This window comes from Dipodomys merriami, unplaced genomic scaffold, assembly GCF_024711535.1.
Source record: "Dipodomys merriami isolate MVZ:Mamm:240054 unplaced genomic scaffold, mDipMer1.0.p SCAF_102, whole genome shotgun sequence".
Classification (NCBI taxonomy): domain Eukaryota; kingdom Metazoa; phylum Chordata; class Mammalia; order Rodentia; family Heteromyidae; genus Dipodomys; species Dipodomys merriami.
In genome coordinates, this window is record NW_027202294.1 from 3,740,607 (window position 1) to 3,763,368 (window position 22,762).

Sequence of the window (22,762 nt, forward strand, 5' to 3'; positions counted from 1 at the left end):
CTCTGCCACCAGCTTGAGAATCTACAGATTTCCATTCTCACTTTCTGTCTCTAAACCTTCAGCAGTAGTCTGGCTTCCAAGCAGTGATGGTGGAGAGATGCAAGACAAACAGGCCATAAAGATTGGCTACAGAACCTTATAAAGCAAGAGCCTGGGACTCATCAGGCCAAAGGCAGACTGTGGTCAAACTAAATAACAAAGTTCACAGAAACTGACACCTAGAGTCAGGGTATAGGCAGAGTGTGGTCCCAGGGAGGAATACTGAAAGATCTGAGTCTGAGAACTTCCCATGTTTCCTTGAGGGGCTAGAAGTCCTGAAGCCAGGTCAGAGAAGGATCCTAGTTGGATAGACTGAGAGCAGAGGCTAGAGTCTCTACTTTTTTTTTTTGTCGGTCGTGGGGCCTGAACTCTGGGCCCGGGTGCTGTCCCTGTGCTCTTCAGCTCAAGGCTAGCCAGTTGAGCCACAGCACCCACCTCTGGCTTTTTCTGTGTATGTGGTGCTGAGGAATAGAACCCAGGGCCTCATGAATATGAAGCAAGCACTCTACTGCTGAGCTACCTTCCCAGTCCGAGTCTCTACTTTTCTTAAGGTCCTTATCTGAAGTTACACAACATCAATTTCTAGGAACCCCAATGAAGTTCAGAGGCCTCACATATACACGTGTGTGTGTGTGTGTGTGTGTGTGTGTGTGTGTGTGTGTGTGTGTGTGTGTGTGTGTGTGTGTGTGTGTGTGTGTGTGTGTAGATCATACAAGTCAACAAGAGGCAAACCAGGTGTACAGTTCTATGAAGAGTGGAATTGGACCACCTGAGGAACACTAACAAGGGGGGCAGTTGCCATTTAGTTCCAGCCAATGATCACATGGGAAATAGGATTCCATTGGTGATAAATTTAGTCAGAAATTTATTTAAATACCAAGTTTTTTACCTTTAATGTTGTCAATCCGCTTTTTGAAAGACCTTCCAAAAACTGCTATGAGCCGAACAAAAACATTCTGGGGCTCTGATGTGACGCGTGGTGGTCATCTTTTAACTGTTGTCACTTGTTAGTTACTGGAAAGGCTAAGTTAACATGGATTAAAAATTATTCCTCTGAGTTTTTTAATGTCTATGAGAGAGACTTCTAGGATCTATAAAAACAATCACTCAGAAGTTACGTTGTCTTTAAAACCATTCAATATTTCAAAGTTCCAAATTCAAAGTCTTAGTTCTTTGCAAAGTTTTTAAATTTAGGTTACAAACTTATTTGTGCATAACAAAGAAATTTGATTAAATATTTGATCCAAATTACATTAAACTCCCTTAAGTAACTTAAATGACACCTAAAAGGTTAATATACTTGATTTCCTCAAGTATTTCATTTACCTGACCAAATCAAACCTTCCCAGCTACTTATTACTATCCCTAGCAAATTAAATTTATAAGTACAGCCAACATTGCCATTTTATTGTTGTTTTTGTTTTTAAAAAAACTTTTTAAAAATTTTGCCTTTTCTTTTTTGGTACTGGGGCTCAAACTCAGGACATTGCACTTGCCTACGCAAGTGCTCTGCCTCTGAGCTACATCCTAGCCTTACCATTGCCATTTTAAATGTTCCAAAACTACACAGAAACTTCAAGAGATTTCAACTTAAAAAAAAAACTTAACAATATACATTTTCTTCCATATGTCAAGAGTTTAAAACAAAATTTCAACAGCTGGACACAGTGGCACATGACTGTAAGCTCAGCACTCTATAGAGGCTGTTAAGTCAGAAGGATCAAGAGTTTGAGGCTAGGTTGAGCTATAGTGAGATTGTCTTTTAAAAAACTGCATATATTCCATAAATCAGACAGTAATGATGTGAGTTTAATGCTACGTGGGTTAAGCATATTCTTTGTTCTAAGGACTCAATCATTAAGCTTATCAAGAAAACAACTGAGGCCACTTTCCACGAGTTACCTCTCAGGTGACTAAGATTACAAAATAACCAGAAACTCTTGTTGGAGTAATGGTTGATTCTGGAGGGACCCAGAAGCCCTTATTTACAGACTTTTAAAGCCTTATCTCATGGCTTCCAGTACATATCAAGATTATTATGGGCTGGTTCTTTTCAGCACTTAACTGCATGCCCTCACAGAAGGCTATCCCTCCACATAGGTGACAGTCATATACCTGCACTGGGTGATAGATTTCCTTGGCTCTGAAAATAATTAAGATGTCTTTGCTTCTTGCTGATTTGTTTTATTCTTTTCTATAGAGACAGTACTCTTACAGATTTTCAAATAAATACAGGATCTATCTCACAACCTGGATGTGACCTGTAGTCACAGTTTCTGAGGTTCTGCTAATGGAATTCTGGTTTCCTCACCATTAGTTTAGTGTTCTGTCCTTAACTGGCTTTCCACTCAGGTACTCGATGGCACTCATCCCCTTTCTTAAGATTCACCTCTTGGCTTTACCCTCTGCACCCCACCTCTACACTGACTAGATAACCAGAGAACCCACCCTGTGTCCAATATTGTAGAGCCCTACCCCATTCCATGATTCTTTTCCATTCAGACAGATTCTCTTGGGACCACTAGTCTTACCCCAGAAAGAAAAGGAAATCTGGCATTGTTTGCACTAAGACATGGACAACTGAATCCTCCCTTTTCCACTAGGTAAACTAGATGCTTCCTAAGGAGAAAAGAAATGGAAGAAAGGGAACTAACATTTATTGAGCACTTAATGGACACCAGGAACTGAGTTAATTGTTTCAACTGAATTCTCGCATTCATTCCCAATAGCCACATGAAGGGACCTGTTAAGAATTCCAAGCTCAGGGGCTGGGAAGTTGGCTCAGTGGTATAGCACTTGCCTTGCATGCCTGAGGCCCTGGGTTCGATTCCTCAGCACCACATAAGCAAAAAGAAAAAAGCCGGAAGTGGCACTGTGGCTCAAGTGGTAGGGCACTAGCCTTGAGCTAAAGAGCTGAGGGACAGTGCTCAGGCCCAGAGTTTAGGCCCCACAACCGGACCAAAAAAAAAAGAATTCCAAGCTCAAAGACACCAAGTAATATGACATTCTTATAGTTAGGAAAAGGCAAAATCAAGATTCAAACCTAGTCCTTTATCACTCTGAAACTCACTCTCTTGCTTACTACATTTACTTTCTTAAGTTTTGCTAGTCAAATGCTGGCAGTGTTTTAACTGAAAAGCTGCTCCTTTACTGATTTCTGACTAGGCCTGTGACAAGCTCTAATCTGGAAATTTCTGAAATTCTGAATGAAAGTGTTCCAAAACCTCTACTCCCAATAACAATCCAGTATTTATACCATGTTTGGTTTAAAGAGCGCTTTCACATATATTATCTACCAACTCAATAAAAGTAGCAATATCATTAACCAACTTTAGATGAGACTAGAGTTCAATGAGACTAACATACTTACCCAAAGTGCATGTAGTTCCATACTTAGGCTCAATACCCTTGAGCCTGTGCTTCTTTCATTTAGCAGCTATGTCCTATGCGTGCACACACGCACACGCACACACACACACCATCCCAGCCCCTTTACACTGGGGTAAGATAGCAACTCAGAACCTAGATCTCGGGGCTGGGAATGTAGCTTAGTGATAGAGTGCATGCCTTGCATGCATGAAGCTCTGGGTTAGATTCCTCAGTACCACATACACAGAAAAAGCCAGAAGTGGTGCTGTGGCTCAAGTGGTAGAGTATTACTTTCAGCTAAATGAAGCTCAAGGTCAGTGCCCAGGTCCAGAGTTCAAGCCTCAGAACTGGCAAAATTTAAAAAAAGGATGGTAAAGAACCTAGATCTGTTTCTCAAGATTCTGCTCTAGTAGAGCCATCTCTGCCCTTCATGGATTTCCAGTCCCTCCTGTAACTTTTTTTTCCTTTTGGCAGCCATGGTAATCTGTCTCCTGTATCCCATACCACTGTGCTCTCTGCACATATTCTAGCTTCTTCTTCCTGCCTGATTGCCAATGCTAAACAAATCTTACTGTGCCTCCTTGCCAGCCCTGGCAGGAAGAGGGGAAGAGGAGCAGGTTTGATGTTGATGTCTTATTTTCAGCATTTCATGTATTTTTTTTAATATTGTAGAAGATTTAAAATTTCATTCGCCAGTGATAGCAATGGTGAGATGGTGTCTCACAGAAGGGAGGGGCTGGTACCATGACAGGAATGGGTGCTCATACCTGTGCTCTGCTGTGGAGCTTAGAGGTAAAGACAGAAGCTGAAGAGGCCTCTGGATGCTAAGGACTGCTGCTCCTGAAGAAGGAGGGTAGTTATTCTCACGTATATTGAACACTGAGTTTCAGGCAGTTTGTCATTCTGCCCAGGTCATGCGTATGCTAGACTCAGTATGGAAAGGCTTCGTTTTCAACCTCTCCCGTACACACTACATAGTCAAGAAGGAATGGAAACCTGGCCCAGACATACCTTAAATTTTGGCTTAAGAAGCACAGCTTCACTGAAAAACAGAATTGACCTCAATGATCAAATGAGTAGGTCTTAAGCAAATGGAATAAAACAGAAAAATTGGCTAAGGACAAAGAGAAGGCAGCCAAGTCCCAGAGCCAGTTATCTAGAAAGAGGTGACTGCAAGGTGACTCCAAGTGGCCTGCAGCCTAGAGGGATGGCTTGGCACAAGGTGTCTTCCCAAGGGGGCTAGTGCCAGAGTCTAAGGCAACATCTTGCCTTGAGTCACAGAGCCCTGGCTTACGTGGAGATAAACGGGTCAGTGGGAATGCATTGAAGAAGGTGCAGAGAATCCCAACCAGCCAGAATATATCTCAGGCTGGAATGTGAGAACCTGATTCACTACTCTTCCAAATAAGATCCCAATCCGAGGATAAGAAGAGTGGAAGTGAGCATGTCCTCTCTGCAGATGTAGACCCAAGCAAGTTTAGTTAGTTTTCTTGGCTTTTTGGGGGAATATATCCTATCTGGCTCTTTCCTTGGAGTGATTCACAGCAAACTCTTTAAACACATGGGAACAATCTTTGTCTTCAAATCAGGTACCCCTAATCTCTGGGTAGCTACTCCAACTCTTGACTTTACTTCCCGCAGAAAACCTACCCTCTATAAGCATCTGAATGGCTCAGCTGCTTCTCCTTCATGAGCCCCCAACTCCAGCCACCTCCCTCGCTGAACTGAATGCCCAGAGGTAAGGACTAGCAAAGTGCTTGGGACAGAAGTGGAAACCAATGATAGCTAATATTCCACTCATACATTTTTTTTGAATTCTAATGTTCTGCCCTACAACTACCTTAACTTATAATTTAGACACATTAACAGGTAAACAAATTAAAGCAGAGGCTTGATTTGACGGCAACAGAATCTCTCTCAAAGGAATCTGAGCTCTCTAATGATGGCAGTGCAATGAGGTGCTTGTGAGCCAGAGGTTGCAGAAGGGGACTGATACCATGAGGAGCCCTGCCCAGGAGCTGAGCAGTGCTTTAGGGTGAGAGGCATCAGCTTCAACAGCTGGAATGGGGAACCACTCAGCTCCCACTGCTATGTGCAGCAGGTATTTGGCTCACCAAGCAGAAGACACATCAGCCATTTGCCTAGAACGGGTTTAGGTATCAAGACTCCAGTCTGCCCCCAACTTATATGGATAGCTTTAGGGGTATTTTTCCTTTTCTTTTCTATAATTTCCTTGAGAAAAAGAATTACTTAGATCTGTTTAAGCATCAGTAAAACCAAACCTTTGAGTAAGTCACATAATGAATATAACCACCATCACAACCATTTATTAAGTGCTTTGCCAGGCACTGTGCTAAAGCTTTACAGACATTATTTTAGTTAATCCAACAACCCTGAGGTAGATATTTTCAAAATCCCGGTACCCACCCCCACATATCATAGTTAAGGAAATTGAGGCTCAGAGAGATTAAGCAAATCAGCAGAGTTCAAATCCAGGTGATAAGCAGCAAAGTTTAGAAATCTGAATTTAGGGTATCTGACTCCAAAACCCATGCTTTCAAACTCTATGCTAGATTGTTTCTTCTTGAAAGTTAAAGAACACACTGCCTTTGTACAACTACTTTTTTTTTAAGCATACTTTTTCAGAAACATGAAACCAAATTTTAGGTGGGGAGGCAAAATTAACTTTTTGAATCAGCTTTTGTACTCGAAAACTCTTGAATGGAGAACAGTCTTGGAAAAAGCTGGCCATGGAATCTCATTCTCCTGTTCTCCTACCCTCCAAGATCATTCTCACCTGAGACCTCTACTCCTGACATGACACTTAAAACAGTTTCCCTTCCAGCAACCACTTGCAGAGGTCAAACTTGCTGACACTGAGCCAAAGACCTGAGATAAATTAGGACATTCATAAAATGCCCCCTGACCATCCCTGAACTGCTGAGCCCTAAGGCACACAGACACATTTAGATGGCAACACAAAGTTCAGTTCTTCCACCTTGGCTTATATAGTGCTGCTCCATTCTTAGTTTCCTGACCAACTGCCACCTCCTCCCCACCACCAGGTCTCATCTGAGACCTCACTAGTCATTGGTTCATGAGCCCCAACGCTGACAGTTTCTGAGCCTTTGTTCCCCAGCCAAGCCCCAAAAGTGCTTAGCAAGGCTCTATTCAGGATCCCATGAGCTATGACAACTGAAGGACACGCAGAAAAGGCTGCCAGTGTGAGGCAAACTGAACCAGAATTACAAACTGACAAGGAATGGCCGGAGGACAGAGCAGACAGCACACAGGGAATAACTAGGGATAAACCATTTGATCCATCTAAGGTCAGAAATAGAAGATAAATAGATATGAACCCAGAGAGAAGGGTCCTAAAACCAATCTACCCAAACATTTGAGGCCAGAGCTTTGGGGAAAAGGGTCTTGGTGAAGGGGCCACTGGAGAGCCTGGCAGGAGAAAGTTCTGGAAAGGGAAGTTGAAGCATCCCTTTAGAGCAGGCAGTTTGAGAAGACACCAAGAGAAGTAGGCAGAGACTAGAGGATAAGCAGCGGGAGGTCCGAAAGAGGTCATGGACTGAAAAAGGCCAGGGCCTCTGGTACCCCAAGCTATTTCCATGCACATGTTGCACCACCCCATCTAGGCATGAATGGTCACTGCCTGTAGCCCTTGCTAAATTCTGCACCAGATTTTGATGGGTGGAGACCCAGAGGTAGGGAATTTAACAATGTGAGAGGCCTATTCTTAGGGAGTCGGTATGAAAGAGAACCCTCACTCTCATCCTTGAATGATTCTATGATTTAAGCATACTACAAACCACAAAAGCATATGCAAACCATAAAACTGAGGAATACCACTTAGTGCAAATACCGACTTTGAAGTTTGAAGGATCAGAGATGAGAACTCAGGAGACATGGGTTTTCTCTGTTAAGACTCAGTCTGTTAATTAACCTCATCATAGGCTCACAACCTGTGACCAGAAGACCCAGTACCCTCCATAGTCATGATGGCACTGATGGGAACTGATGGGAAATCAATGTTGCTGGGAGGCTGCAGGATGAGTCCTTCTCTGGAGAAAGCGTTGCACTATCATCTTCCTCCTCTCTAAATAAAGTCCCTGTCTACAAAGGGTATCAACAACATACACAGAAGCAGTGACCAGTTTCCCACCGGGGTTCTTCTCCAAGCAGAAGCTCCTGGAGTTTGGTTTAATTAAAAAAAAAAAAACTCACAGGCTTTTTCTCTTAACTCTGTAGTGCTGGAAGCTGACAAATACTTGTCACAGGTGGGGAATCATCAGTGTTGACTAGCAGAAAACACTTTCCCACAAACAGTAAACACATGGAAAAACTACTCTATTATTACCTATGCCCTAAAGCTTGTGTTTGACACCCATCTTTGTTGGCTCTTTCCCAAAGAAGTCTGTTTCTGTATCCACTTCAGGCTGCCTTTAAGAAATACAAGCTCCACCCACTTGTGGAAACCAGAAAAGAATATTTGAACCAAGAGTCTCTGGGGGACGGAGGGAGGGATGTCTTCCCATACTGGGCTGGCCCATTGGAAGGATCATTCCCCTTTCTGTCTCCTAACAGATTCAGATTAATGATCGCTCATTCCTAATTGTCAAATTTCTTTTCCTTCATCCTGTGTCTAATCACCAGTGACAGAAACCATTACGCAAATGAGAGCAGACGACTTCCCCCAACTGTTCGCGTTGGTAAAAACCTTGTAATTTAGAGCTCTGATTTGTAGGGGAAGCTGGTCTCCCCCAGGCATCTTGGGCATCTGCTCGACGGATGCCCAGAACAGCCCCTCCTCCTCCAGAATTCCAACACCCACCCCACCCCAACAAATATTTGATTTCACAAAACAGTAGTTTATATTGTACCTGATGTGGAAATAGGAGCTTGCAATATGGCTGACCTGAAGACAGGTCCAAGTCACATCTGACTGCCATACCACTAGCTTGGATGGGGTAATGAATGGGACATGGGGTAAGAGTTAGAGCAACATTTCCTCTGCTGCAAGCACAATTTGAGCCCCAACCACCCTAACTCCAGGTAGGTGGAGCACTTCCATCTCTTCCCTGGGGTAAGTGACCCAACAGAATGTAAACCAAAGCTCTTACATCTAGAACTGGAATTTCAACTCTGATGCAGAGATCTGCTAGGAGGAGCTCCTGGATGTTGTCAGCAAAGCACAGGGACCTAGAATTTCATCCCACACAATGGTCCCCAGCACGCTTAGCTTGTTATATGGTTTCTCAGGCAGTTTTACCAGGTGTCTTTAGTGGAGCCCAGAAGGACTTCCTGTACCCTTAGTCTTAGCTCACCTGAAGACACTGACTGAAGCCTGAGAACAAGGAATCAAGGGAAGATGGGGAGTTTGGTGGAAAAGGAGGATGAGGTGTTGCAAATATCACTTGGTTGCTACTAATCACTAAATCTCTTTGAGCTTATTTCTTCATTGGTGAAGTGGGAAACCTACCTTGCATGACAGTAAGAGAGATAAAAGCACTAGGCACATATTATGTATCTAAAAATCAGGAATTGCTGCTGTATTATCTAAGGATTAGGACTGACGCTGTGAAGGTCTCAGCCTTCTTTCCTTCTTCCTCCCCTCAGCCACCTAACAGCAAGCCTGTCAGCATTCTTCTTTGTAAAGACCAATCCATAGCACCCTGTTGTGTATCACCTACAATTCTGAGAGTTGAGCAGAAAGGCAGCACACTTGTTGAGAACAAAGATAATCTAGCTTTCCAATGTGACCGTGGCCAAGTTTATCTTTCATCTGCCCTGCTCTTTGTGGCACTCCTCTTTCCTGAAAGAAATGGAGGCATGGAGTTCACTGTAATCACATTTCCCAGCATTGGCTGTATTTTAAACAGCTATACTTGAGAAGGTACTGGGTTTGTAAATCCATACTATATCAGAGAACCCCAGAATGGGGCACTAAAATGAACACACATACCCCAAATACACACAGGTGCTCACACACATACACATGCATCTTTTCAGTCCATCAGGGCACTGTAAATGGAACTTCACACGTGAGAGCCATAGTTCAGAAGTAAACCTCTGGAGGGACTTCCAATGGATGATGGAGAACGGGTTGGAAGTTAATAGACAAAGGGCCGCCTCTCTTCCTGGGGGCCCCAAATACCCCACTGAATAGATGTGAATGATGGCCCTCTGAGTTGTGCAATACTTAGCTGCTTAGCTGTAAGATGCAGCCCTGAGAAGGGTTCCCATGAGTAGTTACTAACAGAAAAGGAAACTCTCCTTTCATGTTCTACCAGTTACCCCTTTCTTTGAGGGTGTAGAAGAACATCACAGTGGGGTCTGGCAGAGGCGCTGGCTTTAATAGGCAAGGATGTGTTTCTGCCCTTGCCCCATGGTGGATAAAAGGTAGTGAGTTAGCTGCCTAAGCTTGACCCCATTTGATCTACTCAGCCAAAAAGCTCAGCAGTAGTAGGAGACATGGCCTGGACAAGAGGGATAGGATCTGGAGGCTACTGCCTGTCAGCCTTAGGCAGGTTGCAATGAGACCTGACTAATACAGAATAGCTAAAATCTGAGTTAAAAAGCTGTAGTATTCAGGGACTCAAACCATATTGTCACACTGGACAAGGTAAGCAAGTGAAGAACCTTGGTAAGCAGGAAGCTGGCTAGTTTGGACACACCCACACATACACATGTGCAAATGAATGCACACGTGCACGTGTGCACAAAGAGGTTAACATCCCTAGCCATGCTAACTCTCTTGATAGTACAGGGGCAAGAGCTGGTGCTAGAAAAGAAAAGCTGTATGTGTCCACAACTTAGAACATAAGCACAATTCTTAGTTCTTATGTCCTAAGGTTCCTTTCAATGTATGGCTTAAGATTGTAGGTCCCAGCTGGAATCCTGTCCAGTCCTCTTCCACTAGACAGCTATCTAGGCTCCCAAAGATAAACCTCCCTTTCATCTCCTCAGTAGAGTCTCAACAGCCATTTCTATCTGGCCTGCAGTCTGAATGTAAAAACTGGCTAGAGCAGACTGACCTAATGGACAAACTGCTTTGGCTCTGCAGTCCAGAAGCAGTGGGAGTGTAGGAGCATATCCTCTCTCTCAGGCTGAGGCACTGAGGCTACAGGAGATAGGTCTAAGAGCCAGAAGTGACATCCTGACCCAGGAGGAGGGAACAAAGATCAACTACATACCTGCATGTATGTGTGCACACACATGCACACATGCATACACTCACATAACCCGAGGTTGACAGACTAACACAGAGGGACATAATGACAATCAGAAGCTAGGACTCCACACACTGGATGCAGGACTTTCGGGAGGCAGAGAAGGAAAGTGTTGGGGCACAAGAGGCAAGGGTGAGAAGTCTTTCAAAATAGGATTGGAGTACCAGCTACCCTTGCCTTGCCCCAAACACCTGCCTCCAGGGTCATGGCAAGAGTCCAGTCCATTGAAGTGCAGCGTGCAATACTAGTGCTTGGAGTCTCCTGTCCTCATCAACGAAGCAGTGTGGACGGGATAGCAGTCACCTGGCAGGAAGCTTTGACCCCTGGCAGGCTAGTTGTATCGCCCTTTGATCATTGTGTTCAACAAGGGGCCCACCTGTAAAGAGACAGAGGAGGATCAGAACTGCCTGGAATTGGGCTGGGTGTACCTAGAGATAGTTAATGCCCAGCCAAAGTCAGGGACAAGGCTCACATTCAATCCTGTGGGCAATCTAATCAAATTTATTTATGAAGATCATGGCGGGTGTGTGTGTGGGGGGTGCTTACTACATACCACCCTGTATCTGCAAGTAGCACCCAGACAAGAAAAGATTGGAGGAGCTAAAAAGCTCCAAATACCCGAGAGTATGCCTACATGTTGCTCTAATGTTCTAGAGGAATGTTAAATGTTTCTCTATCTTCAACAAAAAGATACCTATGATTATGCCTGGTGCTACTTCCCCATTCCAGAGGCATCTCTGAATGCTTAAGGTTCTTTTTTTTTTTTTTTTTTTTTTTTTTTTTGTCGGTTGTGGGGCTTGAATGCTTAAGGTTCTTATAAGAAAAAAGAGTATTATAAATACAAACTTCCCTCGTTTACTCAGTGGGCCAGAGATGCACCTGCATGGAAAGCAAAGCTACCTAGAGCTTGGACCAGCTGGGAGAGCACAAGATGCTTTATTGCCCACTTCCCATTCCAGAAGAATCCGTTTAGGGGTCCCCAGCTGGCACATAAGCCCCCTGGGGGACATTACTACTAGCATGGAACAGATTATAATTGATCCGTCAGTCACACCCAGTTCTCAACAGAAAAGGCTTTTCCAAACATTCTCGTAACCTTTATGAAGAGAGGATATCAGATACTGACAAAGAAGAGCCTTGGAGAATATTGCACCAACCCTGTCTTACCTCTTGTGGATTCCCCAAGGCTTCTCCAAGCATTTTTTCAATGTTTCTCATGATAGCCACTTTCTGATGAGCTTTGAGAGGATATTCAATTCTCTTAGGAGTGGGAGCCCCCTATAAAGGAAGCAGCAGCTCAAGAAATGCTCTTAGCAGCAGACTCAATTATCACCTCAATGCTTCTATACTATTCTTGTAAGAAACTAATTCAATTCTATCCCTTTGCTTCTCACCTAACCTGGGAATCATCCTAGGGATGACCAACCATCTAACCCAGCCCAAACCACTTATTAGACCTACTTCACCCCAGCCCCAGTTCCATCTGGGCAAAACAATCAGACATACTCACCTTATACCAGAAGTTCACGGTGATGGTAATCCCTCCATTTAATAATGACTCTATGTGATGCCACCTGCAAGAGAACAAACAGGCTCCTAGTTACATTTCAGAGGAGATGGAAAACTCAGTAAAATCCAGTTAAAGGAAACAGCAAAGATATCATATTCATACTCATACTGTTAAAACACAAAGTAACCTAGTCTCTTAGTAGCACGTAAGAACAGTTTTTCCAGCTATAAGTCTCTGGATTTGGCAGATTGTTCTCTTTTCCTATAGACAGGATTATCTCCCCGACGTGTACGCATGCTCACATCTGGATATGCCAACCTTCCTAGAGACTGCCTAAGACCAATCCTGCCACAACTCAGAAGGGACACAGATAAAGCTTTTCAGGGAATGAGAAAGATTCTCAAGAGGCCCCCAACCCTAGCTTCATCCTCACCAGTACATTGGGATGTAAAGAACATCACCAGGACCAACAACTGTTTCATAACCAACGACATTTTGAAAACTGGGGAACCTCTCGTAGTCAGGATTGTCAAAGTCCACCTAAGGGAGTAAAGAAAAAGAAAAAATAAAAGTCAATCACCAGGAGGGGGTAACAATGTTCAACAAGAAATGTACTCATTACCTTACTTATATAAATGTAACCCCTTTGTACATCACCCTTACAATAAAAAAAAGTCAATCACCCAATCTTTACCAGTGACTATGTGCCAGTTACTTTGAAAAAGATGCCTTTAAAAAATGTTTTTATGGGGCTGGGAAGTTGGCCTGGTGGTAGAGTATTTGCCTAGCATGCATGAAGCTCTGAGTTCGATTCCTTAGTACCACATACACAGAAAAAAAGCTCGAAGTAGTGCTGTGGCTCAAGTGGTAGAGTGCTAGCCTTGAGCAAAAAGCAGCCCAGAGACAGTGTCCAGGCCCTGAGTTCAAGGCCCAGGACTGGCAAAAAGAAGTCTTCAGAATTTATGTCTAGTAGAACACAAAGCACATTAAACCTGCTTTCTTTCTCGAAGAACTACATCTACATAAAGCAGTGCATACTTGAATATCAAGTGATAAAGAATCCTAGGTTTCAATGCTCCTGAGGTCTGATGACTACCTCAATGGCCCAAATTAGGATTTATGCATAGTCCAAGCCTCAGAAACTTTTTCCTCTAAACAATTCTAACCAGGGGCTGGGAAGGTGGCTCAGTGGTAGAGTGCTTGCCTTGCATGCACGAGGCCCTGGGTTCGATTCCTCAGCACCATATAAGCAAAAAGAAAAAAGTCGGAAGTGGCGCTGTGGCTCATGTGGTAGAGTGCTAGCCTTGACCTGAAGAGTTGAGGGACAGTGCCCAGGCCCAGAGTTCAGGCCCCACAACCGCACCCCCCCAAAAAAAAATTCTAACCAAGTAAGACTTGTATGAAGTAATTATGCAGCTTCCACCTCAAGAAAGAAGGGGTGTCTTTGGATAGCCACCAAGTCAACTATATGCCTACTTAGGTCCATGAACTATACTGTGATATATCTCACTTTTATTTACCTACTTCCATATAAAAAGAAACAGCATGTAACAATGGTTAAAACAATGGAACGTTTTGTTCCTTGAACTTGTAAGCCAATCAGAGTAACCTGAGTCCACCAACATGACGGAGTCTGCCCCCCAAGAATTAGCTCTATGGGCTGTTTATACTTGTAAACATCTGGGGACTACCACAAGAGCTTGGAATATGTGAGCCACACTGTGGAATTATCCTGTAGGGTTTCATCTAAGGCAATACTAGCCACTAATCCAAATCTGGCATTACTACCATAGGGAAGGTGAAAGACAAAAAGCTTTTGATTTCTAGGCACTCCTAGAATCTGGAGTTCCACACCCTCTTCCACTCAAGCTCACCTGGCTCTGTCTGTCACATGGGTGATGGACAGGGTATGGATAGAGGCACTCAAATTGATCCGGAGGGAATAAGATACATCGTTTATGGCCTTTTATCTGAGCAAAGAAGTTCTGTTGCTCATCATAGTGAGCAGGTGTCACATTTCCTGTAGAAAGAAAGACATTTTCTTATCTGGAGAAGTAACTCTACTACACAAGTTAAACAAAGAGCCCAATCAATGCCAGAGAGAAATCCAGTCTACTTCCACCAGCTAATGGTTCCAAATCAAATTTTAGGCAGAATCATGGAAATTGCAATAACAACTTTTAGCAAATTAAATGTTACATTTATGAGTACTAAGTCCAGCAAATTATCACTAGGCAAGAGTCCATCATCAGGTAGCAAGGTAAACTTTCCTAAAAGATGGCTTCTGCCCTTACTGAAGGCAAAAGCACATCAAAACAATAGTCACACATCAAACAGGGTAATATACTGCATATACTTGCACTCTTCTTGACTATGCCAAGAATTCTAGGGAAGTAAAACAGTTAGGAATGACTGACCGGCAGGTGCCAGTAGCTCACACCTGTAATCTTAGCTACTCAGGAGGCTGAGATCTGAGGATCAATAGTTCAAAGCCAGCCCGGGCAAGAAAGTCCTTGAGATTCTTATCTCCAAAAATCACCAGAAAACCGTAAGTGGTACTGTGGCTCAAGTTGTAGAGTGCTCGCCTTGAGCTGAAGAGCTGAGAGACAGCATCCAGGCCCAGAGTTCAAGCCCCACGACTGACAAAAAAAAAAACCCAAAAACAAAAAACAAACGACTCACCAACAACACATGCATGACCTGCTCTGAGGAGTTAACCAGTCATTTAAGTTGTATAAATATGTCCTTGCTTTGGGTAGGTCTTTTGAAGCTCCCACTTTACCACATTTGTGGGATATAACACTCCCACAGCAACACTTGGGCTCAATGCAGCTGTGACTTTCACTGAAGGGAAGTTTATCAGACTACAGAAGAGAGTGATGTAGAAATAAGGTATATTATATCACCTGGTGTGTATGTTCCATCTATTCCTGTGTAACTGAAGTTACCTCTGTACCATTTGCAGAATCCTTGCATTAGAAAACATTCTCTAGCCTAGCCTAGATATGCCCAGACAGTTGCCTTCTCAAATGCTGACAGTCGATATGACCTCAAAGGACAGTTGTTCTCCCATTTCTCCCTAAGGAATCCTATGCCCCACCTACCACAGGAAAAGAAAATGACAGAAAAACTCTGAATCATGGAAGAAGAACTGACTGCCCCCTGGCAAAACAACTAAGAAGTGGCATCAAAGGAGCACGTATGTGTCAGTTTGTAAGCTGCACTGCTAGAAACCTTCAAATCCAAAGCAAAGACCATTAAGAATTTTCAGAATTCAATAATCAGGTTAATGCCAATGAACAATTACTGATTCTTTGTTTTAAAAAATCCTAGCAACTCAGGAGACTGAGATCTGAGGATCACTGTTCCAAGGCAGCCTGGGCAGAAAAGTCCATGAGACTCTTATCTCCAATAAACTACTTACAAAAAGCCAGAAGTGGCACTGTGGCTCAAGTAATAAGAGTGCTAGCCTTGAGCACAAAGAGGCTTAGGGACAGTACCCCAGCTCTGAGTTCAAGCCCCAGGACCAGAAAAAAAAAAGAAAAGAAAAGAAAGAATCACTATCCTACAATATTGTGAAATTTATGTAATCACTTAATCTCAATAAAAAATATTTTTAAAAAAGAAACAAAAAGCTGGGTGTCAGTAGCTCAGGCCTATAATCCTAGCTTCTCAGGAGGCTGAGATCTGAGGATTGTGGTTCAAAGCCAGCCCAGGTAGGAAAGTCCGTAAAACTCTTATCTCCAATGAAGCACCAGAAAAACGGAAATGGTGTTGTGGCTCAAGTGGTAGAGCACTTGCCTTTGAGCTGAAAAGCTGAGGGACAGTGCCCAGGACCAGAGTTTAAGCCCCACGACTGACAAAACAAAACAAAAAACAACAACAACAAAAAATGTATTCATCATTCACTAAGTATCTATTGAGGGCCTTTACTGGTGGAAATAAAAATGAGACTATAAGGACTGAGGCATGGTATAGCACTTGCCTAGCAAGTAAGAGGCCTTGAGTTCAATTCCCAGAATCACATACACACATCTAAAAAAGAAAAAAAAGAGAAAGAGACAATGAGCCTGCCCCAAATATAGTGCTCCTTCCCTAAATGGAGTTTATTCAAGAGAAAAACAGAAAACATCCACAAATCTGCTTATGTGTGCAACTAACACACACAATAGGACCTCCAGGAAAAGAAAATGAGAAGGTGGGAGAGAGAGATAGAAGAAAGACTTACAAACTTCTTTATTTCTGAATTTTCATCTCCATAAACATTTAAAAGATAAAGTTGAATCTACATTGGAAAAAGGTTATTTCCCTTTTTGCTAGGATAAAACCAGAGAGAGCCAATAGGTAGCAGCAGCATTTCAGACGTTATAATATCTCAGCATATGTACCCAAAGAACAGCTAAGAAAGAGAAAAGCAAACTTTTTTTTTTTTTGGTCGGTCATGGGGCCTGAACTCTGGGCCTAGGCACTGTCCCTCAGCTCTTCAGCTCAAGGCTACCATTCCACCACTTGAGCCACAGCGCCACTTCCAGCCTTTTCTGCTTATGTGGTGCTGTGGAATCGAATCCAGCACCTCATGCATGCAAGGCAAGCACTCTATCACTGAGCCATCTTCCCAGCCCAGGAACTTATTTTTAAGAGGGCATGAAACTAGGTTAAAGGCTTTACACACTATCTCATTTAATCACCATAGCTGTTTATAAGATCTTATGATATTTCCTTTGCAGATGAAAAAGCTGAGGCTTAAAACAAGTTCAGTGACTTCTTATATGACATAGAACTAATAATGATAGAGACAGAATTAGAAATCAGATTTGAATGACTTCAAGCCAAACTACTTTCTAAGATATTTCTTACCTTCCATGCCAATGAGCAGCAGGTTAGAGGTCAGCTGCCCCCAGCCACGCTTTACCTGTTGTTTATTAATCCAGTTCCAGTTAAAACCCAAGAAGTCCATGACAATCTTCCTACCCACAGTGTCATTCAGAGTTTGCTGGAGATACAACCTATGTTCCCCAAGAAAAAAATTCCATCAGCGTGTGCACACAAGTACCCAACATGACCTCCCCACATCTGAAAATATAAACCACCAGCATCTCAAGCAGTTACAGTCATGAAAATCTTGGCCGATGTGGATTCTCACAAAACTGAATTCTTCTCTTGCATTCTCTGAACAGGTTTCTTAAAAAAAAAACATCATTTTAAGTCTTTTATCCTTTTAAAAACTCAGGGCTCAGTCAGTACCAGTGGTTCACATCTGTAATCCTAATTACTCACTCAGGAAGCTAAGATCTGCGAACTGTGATTTGAAGCCAGCCCAGGCAAATTTGAGAGACTCTTCTTTCTTTCTTTTTTTTTTTTTTTTGGGTCTGGTCGTGAGGCCTGAACTCTGGGCCTGGGCACTGTCCCTCAGCTCTTCAGCTCAAGGCTAGCGTTCTACCACATGAGCCACAGCGCCACTTCTGGCTTTTTTCTTTTTGCTTATGTGGTGCTGAGGAATTGAACCCAGGGCTTCATGCATGCAAGGCAAGCGCTGTGCCACTGAGCCACCTTCCCAGCCCCTTGAGAGACTCTTACCTCCACATAACTAGCAAAAAGCCAGATGTGGAGCTGTAGCTGAAATAGTAGAGCACCAACCTTGAGCAAAAAGCTAAGAGCACAAATCCTTGATTTCAAGCTCCAGTACTAGTGTAAACGAACAAACCAAGGTTCTCCACAAAGATATACATATGTGTGATTCTATGGTTTCCTAGAAGCTTATCCACAAAGCCATTTGTTCCAGAGGCTCTTAAGGCCTGACATCTTCTTTGGCCTTTGATGACCATTGTGGTAGACTGCACTCCTGTTTACCAGGAGGTTGTCCCTCTCAATAGAAGATGCACTTTTCTGCGCCCACTTAAATTAGATTGGCTTTTTTAACTTTCTGACCAATGAAGTGTTCACAGAATTGACTTGTGTTGTGTCCAGCTGTAATTTTAGGAGACAGTACAAACTATCCCATCTTTCCTTCTGTCACAGCAATTGCCAAGGTACAGCTAGAACTGTTTCTGGGCCAATTTGGACCTCAGGAATCAACAAGATGATGTAAGAACAAGATGACTTCACCTATAATGAACATGTATAAAAGGGAGAAAAGACCCTTTCTTGTCTCCAGCTTGAGCTCTAACTTGAAGTCTAGTTTATCTTAACTGATTTAACCAGCTATCCAAAGCAGCTTTCTACAGCCTTATCAGGTGCAAACACAGGCTCCTTACGTATCTGAGGAAGGTCATATGTTACTCAACGAATATGAAAACTCTACCAGAGATGTTCACAGTGGGCAGAGTTGAAGAAGAGACAGAAGCAGCCCTGTCTTGGTTCTAAGAAAAATACTTAACCTAAAATTGTAATGGTTAAGGCAATGTTGTTATTATAATAATAATCATTATTATCGATAGTACCCTGTTTAAACTCAAGTCAAGTGCTTGCTAGGCATGTGCTCTACCCCTTAAGTATACTTCCAATCTTCTTCATCTCTAGTGGATCTTGCTATCCTTTAGCCCCAAATCACAACAAACCACATAACTTTTCAGCATGAACAGTCTCCAGTTAGCACAATATCTCATAAGACCTGCAAACTGATTATTTTAAAGATAAATCTAATGAGAAATAATCAGCACAGTATCTTATAAGACCTGCAAATTGTTTTAGGGATAAATCTAATGAGAAATAACTTTGTTTAGCCTCCTGCTTAAAATTTTTTAAAAGTTGAATAGGTGCCCACACTTAAAAGTCCAAAGACTGTAAATAAGAATCCTCATTTTGAGCTTTTTTGAAAAAAAAACCAAACAGAACATCTAGCAATTCTAAGACTTGTCCTATAAACAAAATAATTATTCCTCACTTTGAATAAAAGATTTCCCTTCAGTTTTCTTAGTTTCCACCCAGATATGTTTGTTAATTTCAATCATCTGACCCACCTCTCAAGCCAGGTTTGACTCTCCATCATTTTGAGGAAAAAGAGACACTAGAGATCCACAGCTCGGTCTAATAGTTTTCATATCCTTCAAGCTAGAAAGTCGACTGGTTGCTGCCCACCCCAAACCACCAAGTACAAGGTAGAAGGGAAGAATACCCCTTAGTATAAAGCCAGAGTCCAATCTTTACTCACCTAACTCTGCCACACCTTCACACAAGCACAGGAAAGAAACACGGATGTCATAAATCCACTGGTAAAACCAAAGTCTGCTAACTTACCTGTCTTCTCCTCCACGCTGCTGTATATCCTGCAGTTTCTCAACGAACTCATGAAATTTCATTTCCTGTCGGTTGGACTTCGGCTTAAAGTTCTGGAAGTTAGCCATCTTCTTCTCATCATAGTATAAGAACTTATGGGTGCTGGCACTGTACACAGAGAAGTCTCCATTGCCAATATTCTCTTGCAGATATCCAAGGTCCCATTTCAGGGCAGGATACACAAGATTTGTGTCAGTGAGCACCACAGGCTCCTAAGCCAAAGACACCAAGTGAAAAGAAGGAAATGCAAGAATTCCAAGAAGTAGGTGGGTTCACTTCCCTGACTCACAACTTCAGAATCACTTCTCCCTTCAAGCAGCGCGAGCTCCTCACCGGCCACCTCTCCGCCGCCCTCCCCAGGTCTCCCCACCACCCGAGGTCCCGTTAGTCCACACCCGGGCGAGCCCCCCGCCGCTGCCCGCGTCCTGCGGCCTCGCCGCCCCGCGGGGTCCCTTCCTCCTCCCGATCCAGGCGGGGCCCCGCCCCCCACCTCATTCTCGATGAGCTCTTCCGCCCGGGGGTCGCTCTGACTCAGACGTGGGATGGGTCGGGTCGGGAAACCATAACTGCGCAACTGAGATTCATCCCAGGCCGGGCCTGGGGCTTCGGCCTCCTCCCGAAGCTCTCCAGAAACCGAACCAGCAGCCTCCGCCGCTGTCGCCGCCATCTCTGAGCTAAGAAGCGGAAGCCCCGCCTGTTCCGGCCGAAACCACAACGGAAACCATAGAGATGAACTGAGAAACAGAGTGGTTCGGGCACGTGGAGAAGGAGCTCCACCTACTGGTGACTGACAGCTCTACAGCCTAGATTCCATCCCTGGAAAACTTAGGGCTAGACCTTGGTCCCTCAACAGAGAAACAGGGGAAAGGGAGGAAGGGGGGGACGGGGGAGGGGGGCGAGGGGGGAGGTCACAGACAAGCCAATCGACAAAATATTGCCTTAGTGTACCCAGGTCTACACAGGAAGCAAAGAAGGAGATAAGTGTAACTATACTTTAGACATTAGACTCATAGATGGAGAGAGAAGCAAGCCTACCTAAGGAAGACACATGGATAGATATCGGAAAAAAGACTGCTCTTAAGTCTCAGGCAAAAGGTTAAATGGAAAATACAAATTTTGGATGGAAATGTGGTTTAGTGGTAGAGTGCTTGCCTAGCATGCATGAGGCTCCCTGGATTCAATTACTCAGCACCACATAAAGAGAAAGAAGTGGAAGTGGCTTGTGGCTCAAGTGGTTCAGTGCCAGCCTTGAGCAAAAAGAAGCTCAGGGACAATGCCCATGCCCAAGCCCCAGGACTGGCAAAAAAAAGAAAGAGAGAAAGAAGCTCAGGGACAATGCCTATGCCCTAAGTTCAAGCACCAGGACTGGCAAAGAAAGAAAGAAAGAAAGAAAGAAGGAAGGAAGGAAGGGAGGGAAAGAAAGAAGGAAAGAAAGAGAGACAGAGAAAGAAAGAAAGAAAGAAAGAAAGAAAGAAAGAAAGAAAGAAAGAAAGAAAGAAAGAAAGAAAGAAAGAAAGAAAGAAAGGCTGTCTGAGAAGGTGGCTCAGTGGTGAGTGCTTGTCTCGCATGCCTGAGGCACTGAGTTGGATTCCTCAGCACCATATAAACAGAAAAGGCCGGAAGTGGGGCTGTGGCTCAAATGGTAGACTGCTAGCCTTGAGCTGAAGAACTGAGGGACATGGCTCAGGCCCAGAGTTCAAGCCCCACAACCGACAAAAAAAGAAAAAAAAAGGAAGGAAAAGAATATTCAAATCTTGCAAAATCATGCATGAGGTACATTGTGACACCTCCCTAGAGTCCCAAGAACTCAGGAGGCTCAGACAGGAGCAAATCATTTGAGATTCAGGGACAGCATAAGCAAGCAACACAGCAAATTCTCTCTTTCTCTCTGTCTCTGTCTCTGTCTCTCTCTCTCTCTCTCTGTACTAGTGTTTGAAATCAGGGATTCATGATTTCTAAGAAGATACTTTATACTGAATCATGCCTTCAAATTATATATTCCCCATCTCTTAGAAATGAAAAATCAAGGGCATTTTTCTTTTGCTTAGCATCACTTGATTTTTTTATTTTTTATTTTTTGCCTATGTCACCATCTCTCCTATTTGATTATATTTTGCTATGAGATCAATGCTATTATTAGTGGCCAACCATGGAACCCACATAATAACACTGGTTTAAAAAAGGCTGTATCAGTGACCTCTAGTGCTTTATTTAAAAGTTCTTATGGCTGGATGTAGGGTCTAAATACTAAGGTTTTCATTATTTCCAGGTTTAAGGAAAGAACAAGATGCATGTAAATCAAATCCAAGTCTTGGAAGTAATCAGAAAGGAAATTAGCTGGATGTGATGGCCCACACTCCAAATCCCAGCCCTCTTGGGACAGGAAAATCAAGTTCAAGGCCAGTCTGGTTACATAACAAGACCCTGTCTCAAAAGACTATCAAATGCCAACAAACCAACTAACCGAACGCAGCAATGGAACTTACAGGACATTATGTTGAAAATGCACTATACAACTATTGAGTGGGATGGGAAGGAAAAACTGGGTGAGAGTGAGGGAAATGTACTCTTTGTAACTATAACCCCTGTTTTCAGTATTTTCAAATAAAAGGTAATAATAACAAGAAAAATTATTAGGCCCATTTTTGTACACCCTACTAGTTCACATTAGCATATAGTCACTTTATTCTTCCTAATTAAGCTTTTTTTTTCAAAAAAGATAGTTAACATTATTATCATCGAAATGATGATAACAATGAGACATGATGTAGCTGTGTTCTCCAAACGTGTGTGTTGGGAAGTTAAGCCCAATGCAATAGTGTTGAGAAGTGTAGACTCTTGGACATCTCTTTCAGGAATCATATCCATTATGGAAAGAGCTGTAAGCTGTGAGTTTGACACTGCTTGGTGGCTGGAAAGTAGGAAGCTAGGAACCAAGAGCCTAAATTTGAAGGATGGCCACATCTGGGGATGGAAGGCCAGTAAAGGAGAAGAAAAAGGCAACAGACAATAATAATAATAATAATAATAATAATAAAGCTCGTCTTACTTGTATTGCTCCTGGTCAGCTGTCTACCTTAGGTGTTCAGGCTCTGAGTCCCCATTCTCTCAGTATATGTTTCTGTTAGATGAGGGAGGAAAGGAGCGCAGTAACATGAAATAGCAACGAAGTCACCTGCCTGGTTTTTCTCTCCTTCCTGTTATTTCCTCCTGCTCACTTTCCTAGTTGATTTGCAGCCCGCGTTTAAAGCTCGCTCGGGATGAAGCCCGAAGGCTTTCCCCTCCCCCCCCTTCTCCCCCCCCCCCCCCCCCCCCGCTGCGCGCTTGGGCG

At 43.3% G+C, this 22,762-nt stretch overlaps 1 protein-coding gene across 1 annotated transcript; it reads right to left on the reverse strand.

Moving 5' to 3' along the window:
• Positions 1-875: 875 nt before the first annotated feature.
• Hif1an (hypoxia inducible factor 1 subunit alpha inhibitor) lies at positions 876-22,688 on the reverse strand. The gene is made up of 9 exons (XM_069995187.1): positions 22,481-22,688; positions 19,922-20,125; positions 19,393-19,643; positions 17,014-17,162; positions 14,031-14,176; positions 12,590-12,696; positions 12,157-12,220; positions 11,814-11,924; positions 876-11,022 (listed from the first exon to the last, which is right to left on the reverse strand). The coding sequence occupies exons 2-9, from the start codon at positions 20,096-20,098 to the stop codon at positions 10,978-10,980; spliced, it is 1,050 nt and encodes a 349-aa protein (XP_069851288.1). The 5' UTR covers positions 20,099-20,125; positions 22,481-22,688; the 3' UTR covers positions 876-10,977.
• Positions 22,689-22,762: the final 74 nt, after the last annotated feature.